Below are 26,484 nucleotides of genomic sequence, written 5' to 3'. Positions count from 1 at the left end.
TTGCATATAACATTATCTTTCGGAGAAGCATGTGTGTTGACGAAGGGAGCTTTATCTTCACTGCTGATTTGAATTCTCTAGGGTGATGATATTGTTTTAATGTAGTTCTTCAGTTGGTAGGCATTTATATTGTTGCCAGACTTGTTATTCGGTAAAAATATATTTCCTAGGGCAAATGTGGAAGTTTCTGTAAGGCATATACCTAATAAATAGTAGATTTCTGGGGATATGCATATTTGCTAGTAATATCAACTGTTCATCTGAAATGGTTACAAGAATTTATACCCAGCCGGTCGTGGTGGCTCACACCTGTAATCCCAGGATTTTTAGGAGGCTGAGGTGGGTGAATAGCTTGAGTTCAGGAGTGTGAGACCAGTTGGGGTAACATGGTGAGACCCCCCAAAATACAAAATTTAGCTGGGCGTGGTGCAGTGTGCCTTTAGATGCAGCTACTGGGGGACTGAGGTGGGAGGATCGATTGACCCCTCAAGGTTAAGGCTGCAGTTCGCGTTGGCCCCGCCCCAAAGGAAGAAGAGTCCGCCTTGCAACCGTAGCTGCTAGTGCAGTCTGGGGCTGCGCTTGGGCGCCCTGGTGGGTGACGTGGGGAAAGAAGAGGGACTTCAAGGAAGGGGAGGGGAGGACGGAAGATGGGGTGGGCGAGACAGGCAGTGGTGTCCAGCCCCGGGGTTAGTCCCTGTGGGCTATGAAACTCTGGGACGAGGGGCTTGGGGCTTCCCCTTTCCTGATGGGGAAACGGAGGCCCAGAGAGGGGCCGCAGAGGGTAGTGGACTGGGATCTCCTCCCGCAGCAGATGAAAATTTCAGCCTCAGCCATTCTTTAAAAATTTTTGTCTGTCTGGTGGTTGCCAAGACATTCCTTCACTGTGGTTTTAATAATCATTTGTCTGATGACATCAAGATTGAGCACCTTTTTTTCGTATTTATTCATCATTTATGCATCCTCTTTTTGTAAATTTCTGTTGCCCATTTTTCTTTTACAGTTGTATTTTCCATCCTGATTTCTAGGAATTCCTTATACATTCTGAATATGAATCTCTTGTATTGTGTAGCTTATGTTTGTTTCAGATACCCTCCAGTTTGTACCCCTAACCTCCACCTTTCTGGCGTTTTTGGTAAATAGAGGTTCTTAATTTTAATACAATTCAAATTTATCAGTATATTCCTTTATGACTGTACTTTTTGTTTCTCTTAAAGAAAGCTTTCCCTACCCTCAGGTGATACATGTATTCTCTATATTGTCTAAAAGTTTTATAGTATTTTTCTTTATTATGACCTTATCCCTTCAGAATTGATTTTTGTGTATAGTGTGAGGTAAGAATCAACTTTTATTCATTTTTTTCACATACAGATAACAAGTTTTCCTGGCACCTTTTATTGTAAAGATTGCTTTAATCCACCATCAAGTATCTATATACGTATACCTTTCTGTTTCTGAGTTCTCTCTTCTGTTCCACTGATTAGTCTTATTTGCCTGTCTCTGTGCCATTACCATCCTTTATTCATTACTCTAGCTTTATAAGAAGTGTTTTGTTTTTAGGCAGGATCTCACTCTGTCACCCTGGCTGGAGCGCAGTGGTGCAATCATGACTCACTGTAGCCCTGACATCTTGAGCTGAAGCAGTCCTCCCACCTCAGTATCACGAGTAGCTGGGACTACCGGCGGGCACCGTCCTGCCCAGCGATTTTTTTTTAAATTTTTATTTTTAGTAGAGACGGGGTCTCACTGCATTGCCCAGGCTGGTGTTACACCCTTGGGCTCAAGTGATCTGCCCACCTCAGCCTCGCAAAGTGTTGGAATTACAGGCACACACTACCACCCCTAGCCAATAGGAGAAGTCTTCATAACTGGCAGGACAAGTCCCCCTGCCTTTCTCTTCTCCCAGAATGTCTTTGCTGTTTTCCCTTTGTGTTTTCTATGTAAATTTTTAGAATCATCTTGTCAAATCACATACACACATACACAAAGCCTGTTGGGATTTCGATTGCAATTGCTTCGATTCAGTTGGGTCAGTTTGGTTTTTAAAGTGATGACTGTCAGCATTTCATTTTTCCGTATGATGTTTGCTGCAGGTTTTTTTTTTATAGATGTCACTTAGTAGATCAAAGATGTTTTCTTCAATTCCAAATTTGTTTTTGGTGTAAATACGTGTTGAATTTTATCCGTTGTATATCCTGCGTTTGTTAAGATGATCATGTGCTTTTTTGAAAGACACTTTTATTTTGGGTTTGGCAGTCATGTGAAGGTTTGTTAGATAGGCAAATCATGTCATGGAGTTTCTTGTACAGCTTATTTCATCACCCAGAAATTAAGCCCAGTATGCAGTAGTTATATTTTCTACTCTTCTTCTTCCTCCCACCCTCCACCCTCAAGTAGACCACAGTGTCGTTTCCTTCTTTGCGTTCATAAGTTTTCATCATTTAACTTCCACTTATAAGTGAGAACATGTGGTATTTGGTTTTCTGTTCCTGTGTTAGCTTACAGAGGGTAATCATCTTCATTTTCATCCACGTTCCTGCCAAAGACATTATCTCATTCTTTTTTATGGCTGCATAGTATTCCATGGTGTATATGTACCACATTTTCTTTATCCAGTAGTCTGTCATTGATGGGCATTTAGGCTGATTCCATGTCTGCTATTGTGAATAGTGTTGCGATGAACATTCCCGTGCATGTGTCTTCATGGGACAATATTTATATTTCCCAGTAATGGGGATGCTGGGCCAAATGGTAGTTCTGCTTTTAGCTCTTTGAGGAATCACCACACTGCTTTCCACAATGGTTTAACTAATTTATGCTCCCACCAACAGTTTGTAAGGGTTCCGTTTTCTCTGCAACCTCGCCAGCATCTGCTAGTTTTTGACATTTTGATAATCACCATTCTGACTGATGTGAGATGGTATCTCATTGTGGTTTCGGTTTGCATTTCTCTAATGATCAGTGATACTGAGCTTTTTTATTCCCATATGCTTCTTGGCCTCGTGTATGTCTTCTTTTGAAAAGTGTCCTTTGCCCAGTTTTTAATGGGGTTGTTTTTCTCTTGTAAATTTAAGTTCCTTATGGATGCTGGATATTTAGATCTTTGTCAGATGCATAGTTTGCAAATATTTTCTCCCATTCTGTAGGTTGTCTGTTTACTCTATTGGTAGTTTCTGCTGTGCAGAGTTCTTAAGTTTAATTTGATCCTATTTGTCAATTTCTGCTTTCATTGTGATCGTTTTTGGTGTCTTTGTTGTGAAATCTTTGTCCGTTGCTGTGTTCAGGATGGTATTGCCAAGGTTGTCTTGCAGGGATTTTATAGGTTTTAGGTCTTGCATTTAAGTCTTTAATCCATCTGGAGTTGATTTTTGTATGTGCCATAAGGAAGTCATCACAAGGCTATTAGAACATTAATCCTAGTGATTGCTCATCTCCCATTTATGTTATTATTTTTGTGTATTTTAATTTTTAAAAAACTTCATTCTTTTTGCTGTTGTATTAAAAACTTTTTTTTTTTTAAATGGAAGCATTTCTTCAGATTTTTGCTGTTTTATACAATTAACTTGGATTTAACCATATATTTACCAAAGTTTTTTGCTCTTTATTCTGCCCTGCATTTTAGACCTTCCAACGTGCCTCACTTTCTTTCTTCCTGAACCACATGCTTTGGAATTTCCTTTAGGGAGCATCTCCTCACTTTCTCCTTCAGTTTTTCATTGTTTGGAAATGTTTTTGTCTTACTCTCAGTCTTTAGCTGGATAGAGAATTCTCTGCTGAGACACCCCCTGCCAGCATAGGAGATATTTTTCCGCTGTGACCGACTTCCATAGCTGCCATTGTGACGTCAGCTGTCAGTGGGATTATTGCTCTTTACAAGTCATCTGACTTTTTCTTTGATTGCTGTTAATCTATGGTATTGTGTACTTTTACTAGGATGTACCTAGGTGGATATTTTAGAGTTTATTCTGCTTGAGATTTGTTAGTATCACAATGGCCATGATTCATATCATTTGTCCCTACTGCTGAGCCTCGGCGACGCCCTCGTCCCCTTTTGTAGGATCCCTTCTGTAGACTGCTTTCTGGACTCTTGGCCTCCTGTTTCTTTCCTCTATACCTCTGAGATGCCAAAGGAGATAATCTTCCTAAAACACAGCTAGGTAACACCGTCTTCCTGCTTAAAGACCCTTAGTTGTAGCGAGATCCTTTGTTTGCAGGATAGAAGTACTTTTTTTTTTTTTTTGAAGATAGAGTCTTGCTTTGTCGCCCAGGCTGGAGCGTAGTGGCATGATCTTGGCTCACTGTAACCTCCGCCTCCCAAGTTCAAGCAGTTCTCCTGCCTCAGCCTCCCAAGTAGCTGGGACTACAGGCACTTGCCACCACGCCCGGCTAATTTTTGTAGTTTTAGTAGAGACAGGGTTTCACGATATTGGTCAGGCTGGTTTTGAACTGTTGACCTCAGGTGATCTGCCGGCCTCGGCCTCCCAAAGTGCTGGGATTACAGGCGTGAGCCACCCCACCTGGCCATAAGTCAATTTTTTTAGCCTGGCCCATTCTATCCCTGTGCCCAGAAAGAACAACCACTGGCAAATATGGGCGTGCTAAGTACATTGACATGGCGTGGCCCTAGTGATAGGAAATAGAGTCGGTGACTGGCTGGATTTGAGGTTTAAGGAGAGGAGGACCAGAGTTTGATGCTCAGGTGTGTGGTATGATTGTGTGGACTGCACCGTCCACACCAGATCATTTGTAAAGAGAAGGACTTGGGAGAGGAAAAGGGCTGAGGAGATGGAAGGAGTGGATGAGTCTAATGTAGGCTTTGTTGAGGTGCAGATTTGGTGAGATGGAGGTTGTCTTTCTAGCAGGCAGTTGCAGGAACTGGTTATAAGATGGTGCATCTTCCCAGCCCTGAGGTCCAGTTGAGGATGCGGTTAAAGAACAGCACTGGCTGGGTGTGGTGGCTCACGCCTGTAATCCCAGCACTTGGGGAGGCTGAGGCCAGTGGATTGCCTGAGGTCAGGAGTTGGAGACCAGCCTGGCCAACATGGTAAAACCCTGTCTCTGTTAAAAATATGAAAATTAGTTAGGCACAATGGCAGATGCCTGTAGTCCCAGCTACTCGGGAGGCTGAGGCAAGAGAATCACTGGAACATAGGAGGCAGAGGTTACAGTGAGCCGAGATCATGCCATTGCACTCCAGCCTGGGCAACAGAGCAAGGCTCCATTTCAAAAAAAAAAAAACAGAGGGCAAAAGAACAGTAATTAGCCGTCTTGTTTGTCCTTTATGTGCCAGGTGCTTGGCAAGCCTTTGGTAGTTGGGACTCCTTTAGGCTTCCTCTATGCCTTTGAGATAGCTACTGCTTTCCCTGTTTTAGAGATGAAAAGACTGGGCCTTAGGGAGGCTGAGCATATTCGCTAAAAATGTTTGTGTGCAGCATCTGCCCAAGGCAACAGTGAACTTCTTGTCAGATCATGACATCACCTAAAATGAATGTAAACACCTCAGAATTCCAGGACCCACTGCGGTCAGAACATCCAGGAAAGGGTTTGGGAATATGTATTGTTAATATGCACATTAGGACATTCTTCAGATCGGGCAGGTCTGGGGCTTTCTGGTCTCAGTGCTTTCTGTTTAGCTCCAAATCCACATTCTTAGCCCTGCACTGCGTGTTCCATCACAGTAGCCGGCGTTTTGATCAGGGCTTGTGGAATACTTTTATTAGCGGTGATCTCTGTGCTTTGTAGAAAGATTCCATTTTATTAGCGAGCAGGAGATTTAAAAAACAGCCTGAAGTCCTACCATGATAGTTGTTTTATTAGTGGTTTGGGGAGAGGAGGAACCTAACGTTTATTAAGTGTTTACTCGCAGTTCTCTCAGTAATAAATTTTATTATAATTTTATCGTGAGAAAACGGGGCCTCTGTGAAATTTCTCCAAGGCCATAGATCTGGTAAAAGGCTGAGCCAAGGGTTAGACCTGGAATTGCCTAATAGTAAAAGTAGCTCACACGTATTTAGTGCTTACTGTGTTACCATGGGTTAACATGTATTAACCCATCTAACCTTCGTAGCAATTCTGCAGAGGATGTTTCTGTCATTATTCTCCCTTTACAGATCAGAAACTGAAGCACGTGGTGACTTAAGTTGCCCAATTTCACACACCTAGTAAGTGCGAAAGCCAGGCCCCGAACCCCGGCATTCTGGCTCCAGAATGCACACCTCTTACCACTGCCCAGTCCTAATTTGCTGTGATTTGTGTTCGTCTTCTCGCCTTTGTAGTAGTCGGCATGAAGAATGCATTTTAAAAATGATAGCAAATTTATATTTGTTCCTGTAAATTAGTACAAGACCTAGGACGTTGCTTGTGATGTGCTTGGGGATGACTAGTGTCATTAACTTCCTTTTCAGTTCGTTCCCACATGCAGGGCAGTGCAAGGAGAATGGGCGTCATGACTGATGTCCACCGGCGCTTCCTCCAGTTGCTGATGACGCATGGCGTGCTAGAGGAGCGGGACGTGAAGCGCATGCAGAAGCACTGCTACAAGGTCCATGACCGTGAGTACCATTTCCTTGTTCCCAGGGCGCTCTGGTTCTGTGTTGATTGGGGACCAGGGATGTAGGTACAATACCATGTAACATGTTAACCAGTACTCCTGGCCTGAGCATTCAAGCCTCTAAGCCTCTTTACAATCTTACACCGACTGGCCCATCTCTTTTTTTTTTTTTTTGAGGCAGAGTTTCGCTCTTGTTGCCCAGGCTGCAGTGCAGTGGTGCAATCTTGCCTTACGGCAACTTCCACCTCCCTGGTTCAAGTAATTCTCCAGCCTCAGCCTCTGAATAGCTGTGATTACAGGTGTGCACCACCATACCCAGCTAATTTTTGTTTTTTTGAGATGGAGTTTTGCCTTTGTTGCCCAGGCTGGAGTTCAATGGTGCCATCTTGGCTTACTGCAACCTCTGCCTCCTGAGCTCAAGTGATCCTCCTGCCTCAGCCTCCTGAGTAGCTGGGATTATAGGCATGTGCCACCATGGCCGGCTAATTTTGTATTTTTCAATAGAGACGGGGTTTCTCCATGTTTGTCAGGCTGGTCTTGAACTCCCAACCTCAGGTGACCCTCCCACCTTGGCCTCCGAAAATTCTGGGATTACAGCCACCATGCCCGGTCACACTGGCCCATCATTCTAATTTCGTCTTCCACTGTGATTTTTTTTCCAAGTGAATCTGACATTTAGCCCCATGGATAAAAACTTGGAGTCTGAAGCTGTATAGTTGTGGTTCACACTAAGCCTCCAGCACCTGCCCCAGCCTCAATTTCCTTATCTCCAAAGTGGGGATAGTAATTGTACTTAACACATAAGTAAGTGCATGGTTCAGGGAATTGAGAGACATGATATGTACAAGACATCTGGCGCAGGGACAGTGCTTAGCGGGCTATTGATGGACACAGGGCAGCTTGGCCAGATGTGGTGGCTCATGCCTGTCATCCCCACACTTTGGGAATCGAGGTGAGAGGATTGCTTGAGGCCAGCAGTTTGGGACCAGCCTGGGCAACATAGCGAGACCCTCTCTATTTTTTTTATTTAAAAAAAGAAAAAAAATCACAAAACAAAAAAATGGGACAGCTTAGCACAGCATTTAAGGGCACAGGCTTAGACTGGGCCAGACCTGGAGAATGTGTCCCTGCCCTGTGTCAACTGAAGGCATTTGGGGCATCTCAGGGGGCCACTGGGAGGAGCGAATAAGAAGCCCTTGGAGACAAGACCTGGTGCTGAGTTCTCAGTAATTGGAGATGGCGGAAGAAGCCATAGGATCAGTGTTGATAGATCAGTTTAATCAGCACTGGCAGATATTGTTGAATTGCATGCCAACATGGGTGGGTAGATCTTACTGATTAGATTTTACGCATTGAAAAAGAAAGGTGAGGAGTGTGCTTATTGTATGATGTGATTGTGTTGTTTTTGTGAAGTACAAGATGATTTTCATTGCTTGTGAATGCATTTGCGTGTAAAGGCATAAAAGCGGACCAGAAGAAGATGCAGGGCACTGGTGACATGCTTGGCTCTGTGGGGAAGAGGCAGAGTGGGAGTGGGCTGTCAGCAGAAACACAGGACCCTTCCTTTGTATCCTGTTATGTTCCTTTATTAAAAAGAAAAGCCTTGAAGCCAATGTGACATTATTAGCCTAACCACATGACATCATCAGCATAGCCTAATGGTTGTCGCCTCTGCTGAATGGGATTTCAGGTATTTGGTTTTGATTCTGCATTTTTGCCCTTCTCTCTGTGTTTTTAATTTTCAAAAGAAGAACAAAAAAATGGACATAGAAGTGAGCCAAGCCAAGAGGTGTGAGAAAGGGTGTGTATAGAGGTACACAGGGACCAAGTACGCAGGTGAGGGGACACAAAAGTCAAAGACACGCTCATTCTTAGTCCTCAGCATCCTATAGCTCCTTGCAGTGAGCTGGGAGAGGGCGAAGGGACGCCGGAAAAGGTGTTCCTCCTGTCCCCAAAGGCAAGCACCTCACGAGTGCATTACATCTTCTTCCCGCCCACTTTTATGCAAATACAAATGCATTCATAAGTAACGAACATCATGTTGTACTTTTCCAAATGTGAAGGGACACGAGAAAAGGTAGACGCCAACATTCAGAGCACTGCAGTTTCTGCAGCGTGTTAGAGTTCACAGCCTGATCCCAGAGAGGTGAGCGGTGAATGAGAGTGAGGAGACAGAACAGAAACAGATATTCTTTCAAGATGTGCAGAGAAGGAAGAATGAAAGAGGGTGGCGCGTTAGAGAAGAAGCAGTTTGCAGTGTCTGGAGGGTAGCATCCCCTAAAATGCCTTCTCCACAGCCCTGGACCATGGAGGCGTTCCATGGGGAATTCTGGGAGCTCGACAATGCCCAGGAGCAAGTTAGCCTGCTGAACTGTGCTTAATTCTGTACATCCAAACCTAATTGACCTACTAATAACCTATCCTAGGAATCCCTAGGCAAGAATATATGATGTGTGGGAAGAGAATACATTCTTTTTGGGTGTAGGTTTACAGACTGAAGAACCCTGTACGCCACAGTAATGGTTTCTACTTCCGCTTCCATGGACAGTGTAGACCTCTTGAAGTATTTGAAGCCGAGAGTGAGATAGTGCTAGGCTTGACAGCCATCCCGCGGTGAAAGTAAACGTGGAGCACTTGCACTGGCAGAGGGGATCTTTGGTGAGAGACTCTTGCATTGAAAGGGGATGTTATAGCTGTTAAGCTAGTTTCTCTTGCTCTTTAAAAAGCATGGTAGAACAATTTATAAATCATTCTATTATAAAGACATGCACACATGTTCATTGTGACGCTGTTTATGATAGCAGAGACCTGGAACCAACCCAAATGCCCATCGGTGATAGACTGGACCAAAAAAAATGTGGCACATATACACCATGGAGTACTATGCAGCCATAAAAAAGGATGAGTTCATGTCCTTTGTAGAGACATAGAGGAACCTAGAAACCATCATTCTCAGCAGGCTAACACAAGAACAGAAAAGCAAATACCACATGTTCTCACTCATAGGCGGGTGATGAACAATGAGAACACTTGGGCACAGGGAAGGGAACAACACTCACAGGGCTAGGTGGTGGGGCAGGGAGGGGTGGGGTGGGGAGGTTGGGGAGGGATAACACCGGGAAAAATGCCTGATGTAGGTGACGGTGGGTGTGGGGTGGGGATGGAGACAGCAAACCATCATGACATGTATGTACCTATGCAACAATCCTGCAGGATGCAGGCTGTGCACATGTACCCCAGAGCCCAAATACACAGTAAATAAATAAATAAATAAAATTGCCAAAAAAAAAAAAGAAAAAAAGCATGCTAGTGGTCCAGTGTGGTGGCTCATGCCTGTAATCCCAGCACTGTGGGAGGCTGAGAGGGTAGATCACCTGAGGTCAAGAAATCGAGACCAGCCTGGTCAACGTAGTGAAACTCCATCTCTACTAAAAATACAAAAATTAGCTGGGGGTGGTGATGGAAGCCTGTAGTTCCAGCTACCGGGAGGCCGAGGCAGGAGAATCACTTGAGCCCGGGAGGTGGAGGTTGTAGTGAGCCAAGGTCATGCCACTGCACTTCAGCCTGAGCAAGAGAGCAAGACTGTGTCTCAAAAAAAAAAAAGCATGGTAGGACTTTAAACCCACCCCTCAATATCCTCCAGAGATGGGTATAAGAACCCTTGTCATTCAGCCCTAGCAACATGGTGAAACCCAGTCTCTACCAAAAATACAAAAAAATTAGCCAGGTGTGGGGGCACGCACCTACGGTCCTGGCTACTCAGGAAGCTGAGGCACGGGGATTGCTTGAGCAGGGGAGGTGGAGGTTGCAGTGAGCAGAGATTGCACCATTGCACTCCAGTCTGGGCAACACGGTGAGCCTCCAACTCAAAAAAAAATAATAATGATGCTTGTGTTAATCATTAGTCTCTTATCTACCTGACAATTTAGTCCTTTTCTCTTTTTTTCTCCTGTAAGTCCTGACTGTAAGCTTTAATGTTGGTGGGGAAGTTTCACAGCTCACTGCAAGGAGCCACATGATGGCTTGGTACTAAGACTGAAAGTGTTTTTGCCTTTATTTGACCTTTAAAATTGTTATGATCTAACTTAGGAAAGTCCTGTAGAATGTGTCTAGGAATTGATTTATTCTTCACACTGTGTACCATTTCTTTGCACCTAGATATGGTTATAACCAGGGTGAATAGGGTAGAGCTAATCTGTTTTCTCCTATCCTCATGAAAGAAAAATAAGAAAAAACTTGTTACTCTGCGTTCTTGTTATTAGGGAGATTTTGAAACAAGAAATGACGGAAACGATCTAAACTTAAGTGGATACTCGCAAGACCGAATAGTATTAATTTCCTATCTTTTGAAGAGATGGCCAGGAAAGCCCCCTTGTACCAACTAGAAAAATATTTAGATTCTAAGAAAATTATGAAACAAGGGAGTGATTGAGACTGCAAGTTCTTCGAATTGCCAATTCCCAGGGCATTTGTCCAGTTTATCAAAGCCCTTCTTATTCTGGGTTTTGATTTGGGTTCTCTTCTTACTGTCATTAAGGGGAAACAAAGGTCCCAATTCTCCTGGCTAGTGAAGAGTTTAGATTTGGTTCTCAGGTTCAGTGCAGGCTTTGAGTCAAGCCTTTCACAACGGAGCTGGGGACCTGTGTTCTTAGAGGACCTTAGATTTTTGACCCAGGGCTTACCTCCACACGTACATTCATTCAACCAGCAAAGCTTCCCTAGACTCTGTAGAGAGCCAGGCCTCTGCGCTAGGGACCAGTGACTCAGAGATGAAAGTTTTATTTTACCTTGGCTCTCATGAATCATACAGACATGGAGTCAGATGATTCCAGTATAGGCTGCCTTGATAGTGGTAGGCACAGGAGGCCTCAGGCATGATGTTTGAAGTTTCGAAACTTCAAACTTGGGAGAAAGCTTGTATTTGAAGTTTTCCGCTTTTGGCTATTATGGAGCAACAGGGCTCAATACACCTTCTTGCCTAAAATAGTTAAAAAATCGGCAAAATATGAAACACTGGACATGAGTCAGTGTAGGACAGTAATCTTTCGAGAGGCAGGCAATGATGGTTTCTTTTTCTCTTGGCACTTGATGTGATATCTTTTCTAACACTGCTTCTCTAATTCTCTAGATAACAGCTGGGCATTCCACAATTCCGTTTAATTCTGACACTATCTGCCTGGAGTTAGCATCAGATCCCGCAGGTTCGAAGGCTCATTGTCACAGGACTGACCCAAGCCAGTTACAAGTCCCAGGCTACCTGTCCTTCTGACCAATGGCTATATATCAGGGGTTCCCATAACTGCCTCTTCGGGTTTGATAATTTTCTAGAATGATTCATAGAACTCAGGAAAACACTTTACTTACATTTTTACTTACATGGTTTTTTGTAAAGGCTACAACTCAGGAACAGCCACATAGGAGAGATGCATAGGGCCAGGTGTGGGAGGTGGGGTGCCACGGAGTTTCTGTGCCCTCTCTAGGTGCACCACCGTCTCAGCACCTCCGTGTGTTTAATAACCTGAAGCTCTCCAAATTCTGTTGTTCTGGGCTTTCTTTTTTTTCCAGATGGAGTTTCACTCTTGTTGCCCAGGCTGGAGTGCAATGGTGTGATCTCGGCTCACTGCAACCTCTGCTTCCTGGGTTCAAGCAATTTTCCTTCCTCAGCCTCCCGAGTAGCTGGGATTATAGGCACCCGCCAGCACACCCAGCTAATTTTTGTATTTTTAGTAGAGACGCGGTTTCACCATGTTGGCCAGGCTGGTCTCGAACTCCTGACCTCAGGTGATAACGCCTGCCTCAGCCTCCCAAAGTGCTGGGATTACAGGCGCAAGCCATTGTGCCCGGCCGTTCCAGGGTTTCTATGGAGGTTTCTTTACACAGGCATGATTGATCACTCACTGGCCATTGGCGAGAGCTTCCATCTCTAGTCCCTCTCTGCTCCCCGAAGACTGGGAAGTGGGACTGAGAGTTCCAGGCTTCAGATTGAGGCTTGGTCATTCTGGTGACCAGCCCCCTTCTAGGGGCCTGCCAAGAGTAGCCTCATTAGAACAAAAGATGCTTCTGTCACCCATATGACTCAGGGAATTCTCAGGGTTTCAGAAGTTCTATGCCAGGAACTTGGAGGAAAGACCAAGTAACTTTCTTCTGCCACAGGCAATAGTGGGAGTTTGCAGTGCAGCTGCCCCAGCTCTGTGCCTTTAGAAAGTTTCTAGGCCATGGCGCAGGGGAAACCCAGGCAGAGCTAGGCAGACTCCCTGCCTCGAGGAGATGGAGATGAGAGTTCAGGGAGACGAAGGCAGCTAGAGGCTGCAGGGCAGAGTACTTGCAGTGCGGTACAAGGCGGACGAGAGGTACACAGAGAGAAAACTTGAGATTTCCAAAGTGCCCCTCCATTCAAGGATCCTGCTGAGAACTGATGAGCACGGGAACGTCTGAAGGCCAGGGAGAGAACTGGTGGGAGGATTAGAGAAAACAGTGCCTGGCCCAAACATTTAAGGGAGAACTAACACCATTTCTTCCCAAACTCTTCTGTAACATATTCTGTAGAATATGTTACAGTGACTCCAGGCTGGAGTGCGGGCGGATCACGAGGTCAAGAGATCAAGACCATCCTGGCCAACATGGTGAAACCCCCCGTCTCTACTAAAAATACTTCTATGAGACCTGCATTATTCTGATACCAAAACCAGACAAAGACATTGCAAGGAAAGAAAACCCCAAACAAGACCCCTCATGAACACAGATGCTAACATTCTAAACTCAGTTTTGACAAATCGAATCTAACCGTGTTTTAAAAGGATGATACAACATAATCAAGTAGAGTTCATCCTGATTTGGCCAGTTGATTTAGTATTAATATTTGAAGATCAATCAGTGTAATTCACCATATTATGCTAAAAATTTTTTTTTGTGTTTATCTCCATAGGTACAGAAAAAAGCATTTGACAAAATCTCATGTCTGCCCTGGCGTGGTATGGCAGAAAGTTTTTTACAGGAAGCTAAGGGATCCTAAGGAGCAGGGTAAATATGCTTAGAGCACAAGTGAGGAGTCTGAACTCCACAGAGTTTTATTTTTTAAAAAATAATTAAAATTAAATAAATTGTATTTATTTTATTTTTTTATTATTTTTTTGAAACAGAGTTTTGCTCTGTCTCCCAGGCTGGAGTGCAGTGGCGTGATCTCACCTCATTATAACCTCCGCCTCCTGGGTTTAAGGGATTCTCCTGCCACAGCCTCCCGAGTAGCTGGGATTACAGGCATATGCCACCACACCTGACAAGTTTTTGTATTTTTAGTAGAGTGGGGTTTCACCATGTTGGCCAGGCTGGTCCTGAACTCCTGGCCTCACGTGATTTGCCCACTTCTGCCTTCCAAAGTGCTGGAATTATAGACATGAGCCACCATGCCCAGCCCTCTACACAGAGTTAAAAAAAAAAAAAAAATCCAACAGCTATTCCTGATTTAAAAAAAAAAACCCTCAGCAAAGTGAGAAAAAAGGGGAACTTTCTTAACCTGATAAAGGGGATCTCTGTAAAACCTACAGCTGACATCACTCTTAATGGTGAAAGGCTGAACACTTTTCCCCTAATCTCAGGAGCAGGACAAGGATATCTGTTCTCAGCACTTTGGTTCTAGCTAGTGTACTCAGGCAAGAAAAAGAAACAAAAGGTAGCTGGATTGGAAAGGACGATCCAGTAAAACTGTCAGTTCACAGACAACATGATCGTCTGTGTAGCAAATCTGATGGAATCTACAAAAAAGCTTCTAGAACTAGGAAGTGAGTTTAGTAAAGCTGTCAAAGTGATATCCAAATATCAATTGTTTTTCTATATGCTAGCAATGGATAGTTGGAAATTGAAATGTAAAAATAGCACCACTTATGAATAACATTAAAAATAAGAAATGCTTAGGAATAGATTTGACAAAAATGTGTTAGACCCGTACACGGAAAACTACGAAACGTTGTCGAGAGAAATCAAAGGAGATTTAAATAAATGGAAAGACATGGCACGTTCCTGGCGTGGCTTGTTGATAGCATGTTCATACAACCCTGCTGGGTGTGGTGGCTCACACCTGTAATCCTAGCACTCATAGAGGCTGAAGCAGGTGGGTTGCTTGAGCTTAGGAGTTTGAGACCAGCTTGAGCAACGTGGCAAAACCCCATCTCTACAAAAAAAAAAAAAAATACAAAAATTAGCCACGTCTGGTGGCGTGCGCCTGTAGTTTCAGCTACTTGGGAGGCTAATGTGGGAGGGTTGCTTGAGCCTGGGAGGTAGAGGTTGAAATGAGCTGAGATTATGCCACTGCACTCCACCCTGGGTGACAGAGGGAGATCCTGTCTCAAAAACAGAAAAAAGAGGCCAGGCGCGGTGGCTCATGCCTGTAATCCCAGCACTTTGGGAGGCTGAGGTGGGCGGATCACGAGGTCAAGAGATTGAGACCATCCTGGCCAACATGGTGAAACTCCCCATCTCTACTAAAAATACGAAAATTAGCTGGGCATGGTGGCGCATGCCTGTAGTCCCAGCTACTCAGGAGGCTGAGGCAGGAGAATTGCTTGAACCCGGCAGGTGGAGGTTGCAGTGAGCCGAGATTGCGCCACTGCACTCCAGCCTGGCACCTGGCGACAGAGCGAGACTTTGTCAAAAAAAAAAAAAAAGAAAAAAAAACCATACAACCCAGTAAGAAATGTGCAAAAGATTTGAATGCTGCAGTTCAGTTGTACAGATGGCAAATGAGCACATGAAAAGATGCTCAACATCATTAGACATTTAAAAAAATGCAAACTGAAATCGCAGTGAGCTACTACTGCATGTGTATTAGAATACGGCTAAAATGAAAAGGACTGTGCAAAGCAAGTACAGGTGAGTACGTGGAGGAACTGGAACTCTCATATACCACCGTTGAGAATGTAAAATGGGACAGCCATTTAGGAAAACAGAGTGGCAGTTTCCTATGGTTGAGCCATTCCTCTTAGCCATTCACTCAAGATATTTGAGGATACATGCCCACACAAAGGCTTGTGCAGAGATGGAGTATCTTTATTTGTAATCGCCCCAAATTGTGAACACCTAATTGTCCATTAGAAGGTGAACAGATGGACAAACTGTGATAAATCCGTACTACTCAGCAACAAAAGTAAGTGAGCTATTGCTATGTGCCAGAATGTGAATGAATCTCAGAATGATTTTTGTGGCATGTAAGAAGCTAGGCGAAAGAGTATGAAGCCATTTATGTGAAATTCTAGACAATGTGTCCCTGACTGTCACGACAGGATGGTTCAGTGGTTGCCTGGGGATGGCATAGAGGAGAGACAGGAGGATGGAGGGGTGAGAGGTATTACAAAGAGGCACAAGGAAACTCGGGGGGTGTATTAGTCCATTATCATGCTGCTAATGAAGACATACCCAAGACTGGGTAATTTATAAAGGAAAGAAATTTAATTGACTCACAGTTCAGCATGACTGGGAGGCCTCAGGAAACTTACAATCATGGTGGAAGGGAAAGCGAACACACCCTTCTTCACATGGTGACAGGCAGGAAGGAGAAGTCCTGAGCAAAAGGGGAAAAGCCCCTATAACCATCAGATCTCTTGAGAACTCACTATCATGACAACAGCATGAGGGTAACTGCCCCATGATTCAGTTACATCCCACGACCCGTGGGGATTTTGAGAACTACAACTCAAGATGAGATTTGGGTGGGGACACAGCCAAACCTTATTGGGGGTGACGGAAATATGTCTTTGAAATCCAATGTGTATTTTACACTTACAGCAGATCTTAATTTAGACCGGCCCCATTTTAAGTGGTCAGCAGCCACATGTGCTAGTTATAGAATGTTCCTCAGCTTAGATTTGTCTGGAACCTCCTCCTAATCAGATCTAGGTTATGCCTTTTATTTTTGCAGATATAATATAGAAGTGGCATTGTGTTCTCTCTGCATCCCACCAGGTGGGGTTTGGTGTTGATGGGGTCAGCCAGGTTTCTCCTGCATACAGTTACTCTTTTTCTGTGTGATTGATATGTGTTTTTCAGGGAGGTACTTACAGACAAGGTAAATATCTCCTTCTTGGCCTATGCAGTGGCTCATGCCTGTAATCCCAGCAGTTTAGGAGGCCAAGGCAGGTAGGTCACTCAAGCTCAGGAGTTTGAGACCAACTTGGGCAACGTGGCAAAACACTGTATCTACATAACATAAAAAAATTAGTCGGGCCTGGTGGCATGAGCTTGTAGTCACAGCTACTCAGAGGCTGCGGTGGGAGGATTGCTTGAGCCCAGGAGGCAGAGGTTGCAGTGTGCCAAGATCGTTGCAGTGTGCCAAGATCGTGCCAGTGTACTCCAGCTGGGCCACAGAGCAAGACCCTGTTTCAAAAAATAATCCCATTTTTACCTGTTAGGTTTAAAATACTTCCCTAAATTTATTCTTATTTTATGGTTGCCAGATTGCTATGAGGTACAGTTCTATACTCTCCAGCACTAACATTCTAGAATTAATTATGCTATATTATTATGTTTTATGTTTTGAGTGAGATTTTAAAGTATCTATTGTTTTAAGAACAAGTTAGGTAAAAACATCTACAGTTTTAGATTAAAAAATTTAGATTGAGAATTATTTCAGTGAACAGAGTAAATAATTCGACGTTTGGGCAAAAACCAGGTAGCTGAGACACACATGTCAAAACTAGATTAGTGAATCGAGTATCCTAGGCACACTGGGTTTTGATAAAGATTTTCCATTTCTGTCAACCTCTTGCCTGCCTTCACCCCAGGTTTCCTCCCAGCAGGCTGATTTACACGCCTGTATCTGCTTCGTCGTCCAACGCAGGCCTCCTGTACATCATCAGGCTACGTGTGTTTATGGTGAAGCACAGCGAAGTTGACATTTTGGTTTAGTATTCCATCCTGTCTATAATCTTATTTGTAAGCACCTTCTCTTCCCAGGAAAGACTCGATCATCATTAAAAGCTGGCTCCCAGTAAACTTTCCTTCTGTTCTTGGTGATTTCATTGTACAGTTCTCCCCTTTGGGCCACGATGAGCAGTTAATCAGCTTACCACTGTCACAGCTGGTCTGCCTTTTGGTGAATCAGGGCAGATAAAGTCTGGGATCATAACTGAAAAGTGGCAAGAAATTAGCATGAAAAGTAACATCTAACGTGTGACTCGATGAATTTCTCAACATACAGAATTGACAGCTGGCAGTTATTTAGTGCTTCAACCAGAATCTTTGGGTTCAAGAAGCTCTGTAACCACAAGGAAGCTGAGGTTGTTTTTCTGACTCTGGTTCTTACTGGCCTAGATGTGTCCAAGTCCTGCCCGTTCCTCATGCCTGCAGCGTGGGATTCCGGCACTTTCAGGCCAGGATGGAGTTGCTGAGCCAGGATTTCTGTGCACCACGCTCCCCTAAGCACGTACATCATTTGCTTGGGAATGCAGTTTGAACTGGATCCCACAGGTTATGTGCTGGTGCGTGGGAGAACTGGGAATGAGGTCAGTGTGATTAGGACAGGCTCTGTTGGCTGGAAACCATTTTTCAAGGGCATGAGTTCAGATCCTGTTTCTTCCAGGGTCTTGGGAAAGTTCTTTTACTTTTCTGAGTCTCAGCTTTCTATGTTACAAGGGACATCACATTCATCTCATGGAAGAGTTGTGAGGGTTAAGCAAGAGAATATATGTTCAGTGCCTGGCACAGAGTACTTGGGGCACACGTTCACTGCATGCTTGCCACTGCCTCTTTCTTCCTTTTCTGCCCCTTAACTTGCCATCTAATCCCAATTGCTGGGGGTGGGCGGTGGGGGGACAGCAGACCCATGGTGCTGGTGTGATAGCATGATGGGAATTTTTGTGTAAACCATAGGACTGAATTCTGTTGTTGGGGTTTTCCTAGAAAATCCAGAAAGCATGGTCACCACTGGTACAGCACATTTTCCTCTGTTTGTTGGTGGATACATCTAGACCACCAGCTGAATGTTGGGGTACTGTGGTGAACAGGATGAGCAGGTCCCAGCCTTCAGGGAGCTGACATTCTGCTTAGAAAGAGAAAGACAGCAACTCAGAGGCAGACAGTGTGGTAGTGTGGGGTGCCAAGTGCTGGAAGGAAGAAGCATCAAGTCCCTCAGTAGAGCGGGCCTGGGGTGTGGCTTCAGCCAGGGGCTCTGCTCAGTCCTTTCTGCGGAGCTGCCATATGTGGCAATGCCTGGGTGATGAGGGACAGGCTGCAGAGATCTGCGGGCGATGCTTTCCAAGGGGAAGGCAGCAACAGTGAAGAGGCTGAGATGGGAAGGAGCTTGGTGTGGGGTGGCAGAGGGTAGAGCGGGGGACAGAAGGTGGTGGGAATATAGGTCGGGGGTGGAGCTCCAGGCAGCTTCCAGGCTGGGTGCTGGGGCCTGGCTCCACTCAGCTGCATGTGGAGGACAGACAGAAGGAGAAGGCTGGAGGGGACACGGGGAGAATGTTGGAGGCTGTTGTCTGCTTCGGGCTGTAGTGAGTGGGGAAAGGGAAGGTTACCGGGGCATGCCCGTCAGAGACGACTCCAGTTGGGTGCCTTCATGCCAGCCACGTCTTCACGCCTGCTTAACCTCAGAATGACCACCAAATTGAGTACATGGAGACAGTGTGAACGTAAATGGAGAGCAGGCAGTGGCTGCTTATTCAGAGCTTGCTCCATCCAGCAAGGGAGGCAGCCTCCACTTGGGTGTGGCAGAGACTCCAGGTAGGCAGAGGAGTGGGGAGGCTTCAGGTGTCCCCCAAGTGGAGGCTGCTGGCTGGGGCAAGCTGGAGACAGCTAACCAGAAGCAGGGCGTCCTGTGTGATTGGTTAAAAGTACATATGCGGCCTTCTCTGGTTTGTTGTCCCTTAGAAACGGATAAAAATTACGGAAGCTGCTGAGCATGATGGCACACGACTGTAGTCCCAGCTCCTTGGGAGGCTGAGGTGCGTGGATCACTTGAGGTCAGGCGTTTGAGACCAGCCTGGGAAACACTGCGAGACCTCAGGGTCCCTAGAAAAAACAAAGTTAGCTGAGCATAGTGGCTCGTGCTTGTAATCCAAGCTACTGGGGAGACTGAGCTGGGGGGATCGCTTGAGCCCAGGAGTTCGAGGCTGTTGTGAGCGATGATTGCGCCACTGCACTCTAGCCTAGATGACAGAGCGAGACCCCATCTCTAAAATGTAAAATAAAATCTTTAGGGCAGTATCAGTTACTGATCCCGCCCTGGTCCTTTTGGGCCATGATTGCTGGTTAGTTTCGGCTTCTGGACTGGTTGCCGGGGTACTGACCTGGCTTCCTACAGCTCTCACTTCGAGGTGGTGAGCTGGCTTTCTGGGCAGGTTGTTGTAGATTTTGGGTTGGAGTTTTGCTTTTATACGTGGTCTGGCCATTGGCTGCATGCTCAGAAGAGTGAGTGTAACAGGGTCCATTCCTTTGAGCTGCTCACAGTCCAGCCTGTGTGAGAAGCAGTAGCTGCTTATCTGGTGGGCCAGGGAACAGAGTGGCCTGTCCGTCACTGTGTCTTCTGACAGCAGGTTTCCTGCCCACATCGGAATTGGGAGAAATGTCAGTGTTTTCTAACTTACAGGCATGGTTCGTTTGCACTACAGTGTTTCTCATTTTTAAGAATTACCAGGTTAAACAAAGAACCACCCCCAGGAGATTTCATGTAAACACCCAAAGCTCGGGCACTCGGCTGGAGCAGAGCAGTGTCACCTTTGGTAGAATACCTGTCACCGGCTCCCCACTGCATCCACAGCTGTCTGCAGCTGTGCTTCCTGCCTGCCTCTGAAGGCATCGGATTTGCCCGTTTTCACTTCGCTCATTGCAGCCTGGGCAGGAGGAAGCTTACCCAGCAGAGATCAGGAAGAGCTGATCTGGTTTCAGGCTGGGGTGGCCGGGAAGCCTCCTCTTCCATCCCCTGCAGAGCCCCCATATCAGCTCTGTGAGGGCTCCTGCGTGGGTGGGGGTAGGGGCCTGGCGCCACAGAAGGTATCAGAGCTGCCACTCATCTCAAGGGTAGATGGACCACCTGTTTTCAGTGGGCCTGATTAAGATGAAACATGTATGAACAGCATCTGGAGCAAAATATATAGTAGTTTACGTTTCACATGACGATTTCCATTATGATTTAGAACTTCCCCATGATAAACCAGTGGGCTTTATTGCCAGTGGGAGTCCTGATTGATAGACCTCTGGCCAGGGAAGGTCCTATAGATGGTTTTACTGCATAGATAGGGACAGTGAGTGGATGTCCCCATCACCACTCTTGCAGTGGTGTCATAGGTTTTAGTACCGTAAGTGCAGCTGAGATGCCGGAACTGTGCCCAGCACCATAAAATATGTTTTATGCTCTGTCATTTGAGTGAGGCTGAAGAACAGACTTTTTTTTTTTCCCCATTTATTTATTTTATTGCATTTTAGGTTTTGGGGTACATGTGAAGAACATGCAAAATTGTTGCATAGGTACACACGTGGCAGTGTGATTTGCTGCCTTCCTCCCCATCACCTACATCTGGCATTTCTCCCCTTGCTATCTCACCCCAGCTCCCCACCCCCCACCGTCCCTCCCCTATTTCCCCCCAACAGACCCCAGTGTGTAGTGCTCCCCTCCCTGTGTCCATGTGTTCTCATTGTTCAACACCCGCCTATGAGTGAGAACATGCGGTGTTTGATCTTCTGCTCCTCTGTCAGTTTGCTGAGAATGATGGTTTCCAGGTTCATCCATGTCCCTACAAAGGACCCAAACTCATCGTTTTTGATGGCTGCATAATATTCCATGGTGTATATGTGCCACATTTTCCCTATCCAGTCTATCGTCGATGGGCATTTGGGTTGGTTCCAGGTCTTTGCTATTGTAAACAGTGCTGCAATGAACATTCGTGTGCACGTGTCCTTATAGTAGAATGATTTGTAATCCTTTGGATATATACCCAGTAATGGGATTGCTGGGTCAAATGGAATTTCTATTTCTATGTCCTTGAGGAATCGCCACACTGTCTTCCACAATGGTTGAACTAATTTACACTCCCACCAACAGTGCAAAAGTGAAGAACAGACTTTCTAATTGTAATACACTTCTGATTGTAATGCGCTTCTCAAGTTTAAGAAGAAGAAAGGAAGTCTGTGTACAGATCTCAGAGCAATGGGTTTTAAAATCCTGTGTTATTAACATCCTATTCCTCCTCTACCGTCGCAGCCCTGAGCTAATCCACCTTGTCACGCGACACTCATTTTTCCCTTTGTAAATTCAGATTCCTGAGGGTCAAGGAGCCAAGTTACATGATTGTTGAGCGCAGAGGTATTTTAAAATATTTTATTATGGAAAAAGTCAAACAGAAAGTGAGAGACTGGTACAGTGAAGCCCTGTGTGGCGTCGCCCGGTTCAGATGATGCACGCAGGGCTGATCTTGTTTTCTTTGTATTTATATCTGCTTACTCCACGTTATTTTGAAGTATTCTTAACATCATTGCGTATATATGGAAGAATTTTTTTTTTTTTTTTTTTTTTTTTTGATGAATGCCCAAGTCCTTTTGTGATTACATCCAACTAATGGCCAGATATCTGGTTTCTGGTCTGGACTTTGTCCCTTCCTGTTCTGTCTTGGTATGTCCTTCACCTCTGTGACCTCTGAGAAACAGAAGCAGTGATCCTTTCTGGCTCCGCTCTGCGGTGGTCGCTGAGGGTCTGCTGAGAGGTGAGGAGTGGTGCCGCAGCCTGTAGTCAATGAGCTGGTGCACCGATGGAGAAGGATGGTTTGTCTCCAGGTGGTTTACCCCAGACTAGCCGCTCTCCTTCCGCCCTGCTCTTGCCAGCACTGGTCACTGGCCATGCTTGGAAGTGTCCGCGGCAGTTCTCATCTTTGCATCTGTGTGCCTGCAGGTCCAGAGAATCTTTCTCCCCAGGCAGTTGCAGGAAAGATGAGAGCTCCAGGCTGAGAGGTGAAATCCCACGGCTCCTTGCATCCTTTCCCAGCCCCGTGTCCTGCCCGCCAGCCCTTCCTTCCTCCCAGCCCAGGATCTGCTCTCTCGGGCCAGCTCCACCCCGGCACCCCCACCTCATCCAGGGCCAGCCCTTCCTTGTCCTCAGCGCTGTGCTGTCGGGAGGGCTGTGTCACAGGGCCAGTCAGCCCACAGGGGCTTGGGCCCGTGGAGTCTTATTTTTTTGCTGTTATTTCCTCTGCCTAAAAATAACATTTTATATTTTTAGTGCCTAGTTTAGAACAAAACTATTTGTTGGTCAGAGGTCAGGGCGGTAGACTTCTCAACAGTAAACAGTGAATCCTCAGTTTCAGTAGCCTTTGGGAAGTGGGGACCCTGATAGGGCAAGAAGAGGGTCCTTGGTAAGGTTACATTCCAATTTAATTTAATGATTTGTTTAATGTTTTGAGAGATGGTCTGGCTCTGTCGCCCGGGCTGGAATGCAGTGATGCGATCATAGCTCACTGCAGTCTCAACTCCTGGGCTCAAGCTCCCTCCTGCCGTAGCCTCCCAAGTAGCTGGGACTAAAGGCACACACCACCATGCCTGGCTAATTTTGTTTGTTTGTAGAAAGTGGTTTATTTAGAGAGAGAGAGAGAAACAGGAGAAGGAGAGAGAAAGAAACAGCTAACTCCCACACTGAGTGAGAGAATCCAGAAAGATGGAATCCAGGAGAGGAAAGCAGCTTCCACACTGAGTAGAAGGGAATAGAGAGATGGAATTTAGGAGGGGAAGACAGGCTTCCACCAGAGAGCGTTCGTGGAAGGGGACTCCAGAGGGAAAATCCAGGAGAGAGAAAGATGGCTTCCATGAAGGGGGTGTTTGTGGAAGGGGACCCAAACATGGAGTCCCTCCTGGCTAATTTTTAAAGGTTTTTGTAGAGATGAGGCTTTGATCTGTTGGTCTTGAACTCCTGACCTCAAGCGATCCTCCTGTCTTGGCCTTCCAAAGCATTGGGATTACAGATGTAAGCCACACCTGGCCTGAAAATTTAATTGTAAAAGAAAAGGAGAAATGTATTCGGAATTAGTCCGAAGAAATAATCTCTCAAGATGACTTGTGCCAGCCCCTCCTTAGGGGAGAAGTGTCCTGTTTTGTTCAGTGCTTGTCAATTGCCTGGAGGTCCATTTTCAATTGCCACCACTGACAGGCATTTCCTGCTGAAGAAAGAGTGGCTCTGTCCGCTCCAGGGTCTTTGCCTTTCCTCAGCTGTTCCTGCTGCTCTGTGCTGTCCACCTACCCTGGACCTGGCCCAGTGCTTGGGGCTGAGCTGAGGGGATGATGGATGCTGGGCTGGGCTGGGCTGGGCGGGGAGGGGTGGGGTTGGGCGGAGCTGGGCCACGTGGGGCGTGGTGGGGCGGAGCAGATGTGTCTCCGTGAGTGCAGCTCCTCCTTGGGCACCATCTCCAGTGTCTTACTCAGGTGCTGCCCAGGTGCCTTCCATCCTTCCCTGTTGGCCCAGTCTCTCTCGGTGACTCTAAAGCACAGGGCAGGTATAGGAGGGTGTAGATGAGATGACGGCGGGGTCTGGCATAGGAGAGGTCCTCAGCCTTGCACTGCAGAACTGTGTGGCTTAGTGCGTGGGAGCTCAGGATCTGGGGTCGGGCAAGCCTGGGGGTCCATTTCGAAGTTATGGAAACTGTGAGCAAGTTGTTAACCTCTCCAAGCCTCCTGCGTATACAGACGACATTAACGATGCACCTTACGGAGTTACTGTTACTGTCACGATGAATACATCGCGCTGGCACATAATAAGGTGAATTACAGCCACACATTTGCAGGCCCCTTGATTTTAGCCTAACACAAGCTACTTTACTACAGCCCTAAGAATTCCAGACACACCCTGCCTCTGCCAAGTAGAGAAAACACAGGTGGCGCTGTGTTTAGAGGTTTAGTTTCAGCTTTCTTGATTCAAACATAGTGCTAGTTGTGCTGGCTAGGGTATCTCTTTCTCTCTAGAAGTGACATCTATGCTAGGGCTGGGCCTCGTTCCTCTGTCCTCATAGCTGGGCCTCCCATATCACTGACTGCAGGTTGGTGGTGTGCAGAGAACCAGCCTCAGGTCCAGCTCTACCTGCAAAAAACCTGATGTTTTGATATTTAGTGAAGGATGCGTCTTTTTCTTCAGTTGGCTCTGGATTCTGAAGGAAGGAATGGTGGTGTTAATTAACTCCTAAATCCTCAAAGTGGTATTTCTAAGACTGGAAGCGGTTGTCTCAGAATCCCACGATCCGGACTTTATTCCACACCCTTTGTCATGACCATGGGCTCATAGAATATTGAGGTCAAAAGGATCCTCACACATGCCTTTAGCCCAGTGTATCCCTACAGATTGGCAAACTGTAGCTTCTCCATCAGGGCTGCAGGATCCGGGGAGAGGGCAGAGCAGAGCTGGATATTAGTTGTCCTGAAGACCTGAGGCTGGGAAGCACCGATGTGGTACAGCCTCGATGCTTACTGGGCATCTTAAGGATCTTGGGAGCAAGCGAGAGGCCCCAGTTCTGGTCAACTGAGAAAGGAATGTGTTGGGGCCGGGTGTGGTGGTTCATGCCTGTAATCCCACGACATTGGGAGGCAGAAGTGGGCGGATCATTTGAGGTCAGGAGTTTGAGACCAGCCTGACCAGATAGTGAAATCTCATCTGTACTAAAAATACAAAAAATTAGCCAGATGTGATGGCAAAATGTCTGTAATCCAGTGACTCGGGAGGCTGAGGTGGGAGGATCGCTTGAACGTGGGAGGTGGAGGTTGCAACGAGCTGAGATCGCCTCACTGCACTCCAGCCTGGGCGACGGAGTGACTCTGTAACACTCCATCTCAAAAAAAAAAAAAAAAAAAAGGGATATGTTGGAATGCTGTCAGGGGAGGGGCACATAGGACTTATTGATGGTCAGGTGCCCAGTCAGGGATGGGCAGGAAGCATGGCACCACCAAATGGCCAGAGCAGCTGGCCCTCTGTAGCTGCTGGGCTGGAGCCACCTCCAAGCTTCCTTTAGTCCCTTGCTCAGATTGGGAGAGTGTCTGGTTGGCTGATCTGCGTCCTCCTTCCACTCCTGGCTGCCCTCATCTCTGGTCCCTTGAGCTTTCTGCTTTCTGGTTTCCTGAATATCGTACCTGGAATTATTCTCTCTCCAAAACGGCAAATGTAGGAGAAAGACAATTTAAAAAAAGAAAGGAAAAAGGCGAAGGTCTTGTTAGGGAGGGAAATGGCTGCCAGGCTGGCAGGCGCCACCAGCTGACTCGTGTCTTGGGACAGCCGGACACAGTAACTGGAGCGCTGTGTGACGTGGAAGGGAGTGCTGGAGCCATGGGAGGACCGAGCTGGGAACCGCAGCTCATCTGGTCAGGGAAGGCCTGTACGGGAGGCCGCCAGAGGATCGGGAGGCTGGAGTGGCAGCCAGAGGAGGTGGTAGATTGGCGGGAGGGAAGAGAGCTCTGGACATGTGTGAGGCTGGAGGCAAGACGATGTGTGGCCTTTAGAGATGAGAAGTGGGGGAGAGGCTCACGCAGGGCCCCACGGAGCAGGAGGGCAGGATGGTGGGAGCCCAGGCCTCTGCTGCCGGCCCCATGCTACCACGCCACCTCTGTTGCTGCCCAAAGGAGTCAGTTCAGGGGTTCGGGGGTGCTGAGCGTAAGAGAAGTTTATTCTCAGGTCATGATTAAGAGGAGCTGCAATGGCAGGGGGCCTTTTTGAGTGTGGACCTGACCCTGTTGCAGGAAGCCTGAGGAAGGGCGATAGCCGAGAGAACGGGAACACCCAGGTGGAGGCTGGGATCTGCATTGAGTACAGTAGGAGGAAGTGGCCGGTCAGATGAAAATGCGGCAAAACACTCATGGCTTTAGAAAAATGAGGCCGGACGCCAAACCAGAGGCGGTGCGGAGAGGGGAAAGGCGGAGAGGGCTGCTGACTCCCTTCCCTCAACGGGGTGTCTGGAAAGTCCAATAGATCAGAATGCCTCATCTGC

General features: G+C 46.4%; 1 protein-coding gene across 5 annotated transcripts in view; it reads left to right on the top strand.

The window, feature by feature from the left end:
* Positions 1-26,484, top strand: part of NSMCE1 (NSE1 homolog, SMC5-SMC6 complex component) — a 40,119-nt gene that overhangs the window by 2,651 nt on the left and 10,984 nt on the right. For 2 of the 5 annotated variants that reach the window (XM_032243009.1, XM_032243008.1), the window contains exon 2: positions 6,402-6,548. In XM_032243009.1, coding sequence (XP_032098900.1) covers positions 6,402-6,548 — 147 coding nt within the window. Of the gene's footprint in view, positions 1-508; positions 592-1,362; positions 1,436-6,401; positions 6,549-26,484 lie in introns of those variants that run through there. The other 3 variants (XM_032243012.1, XM_032243010.1, XM_032243011.1) reach the window with 3 other exon arrangements.

The sequence above is a fragment of the Sapajus apella genome, unplaced genomic scaffold (assembly GCF_009761245.1).
Source record: "Sapajus apella isolate SASKATOON/1434 unplaced genomic scaffold, GSC_monkey_1.0 scaffold51, whole genome shotgun sequence".
NCBI lineage: Eukaryota > Metazoa > Chordata > Mammalia > Primates > Cebidae > Sapajus > Sapajus apella.
The sequence above is the reverse complement of the archived record's forward strand: the minus strand, read 5'-3'. Positions and strand labels throughout refer to the sequence as shown.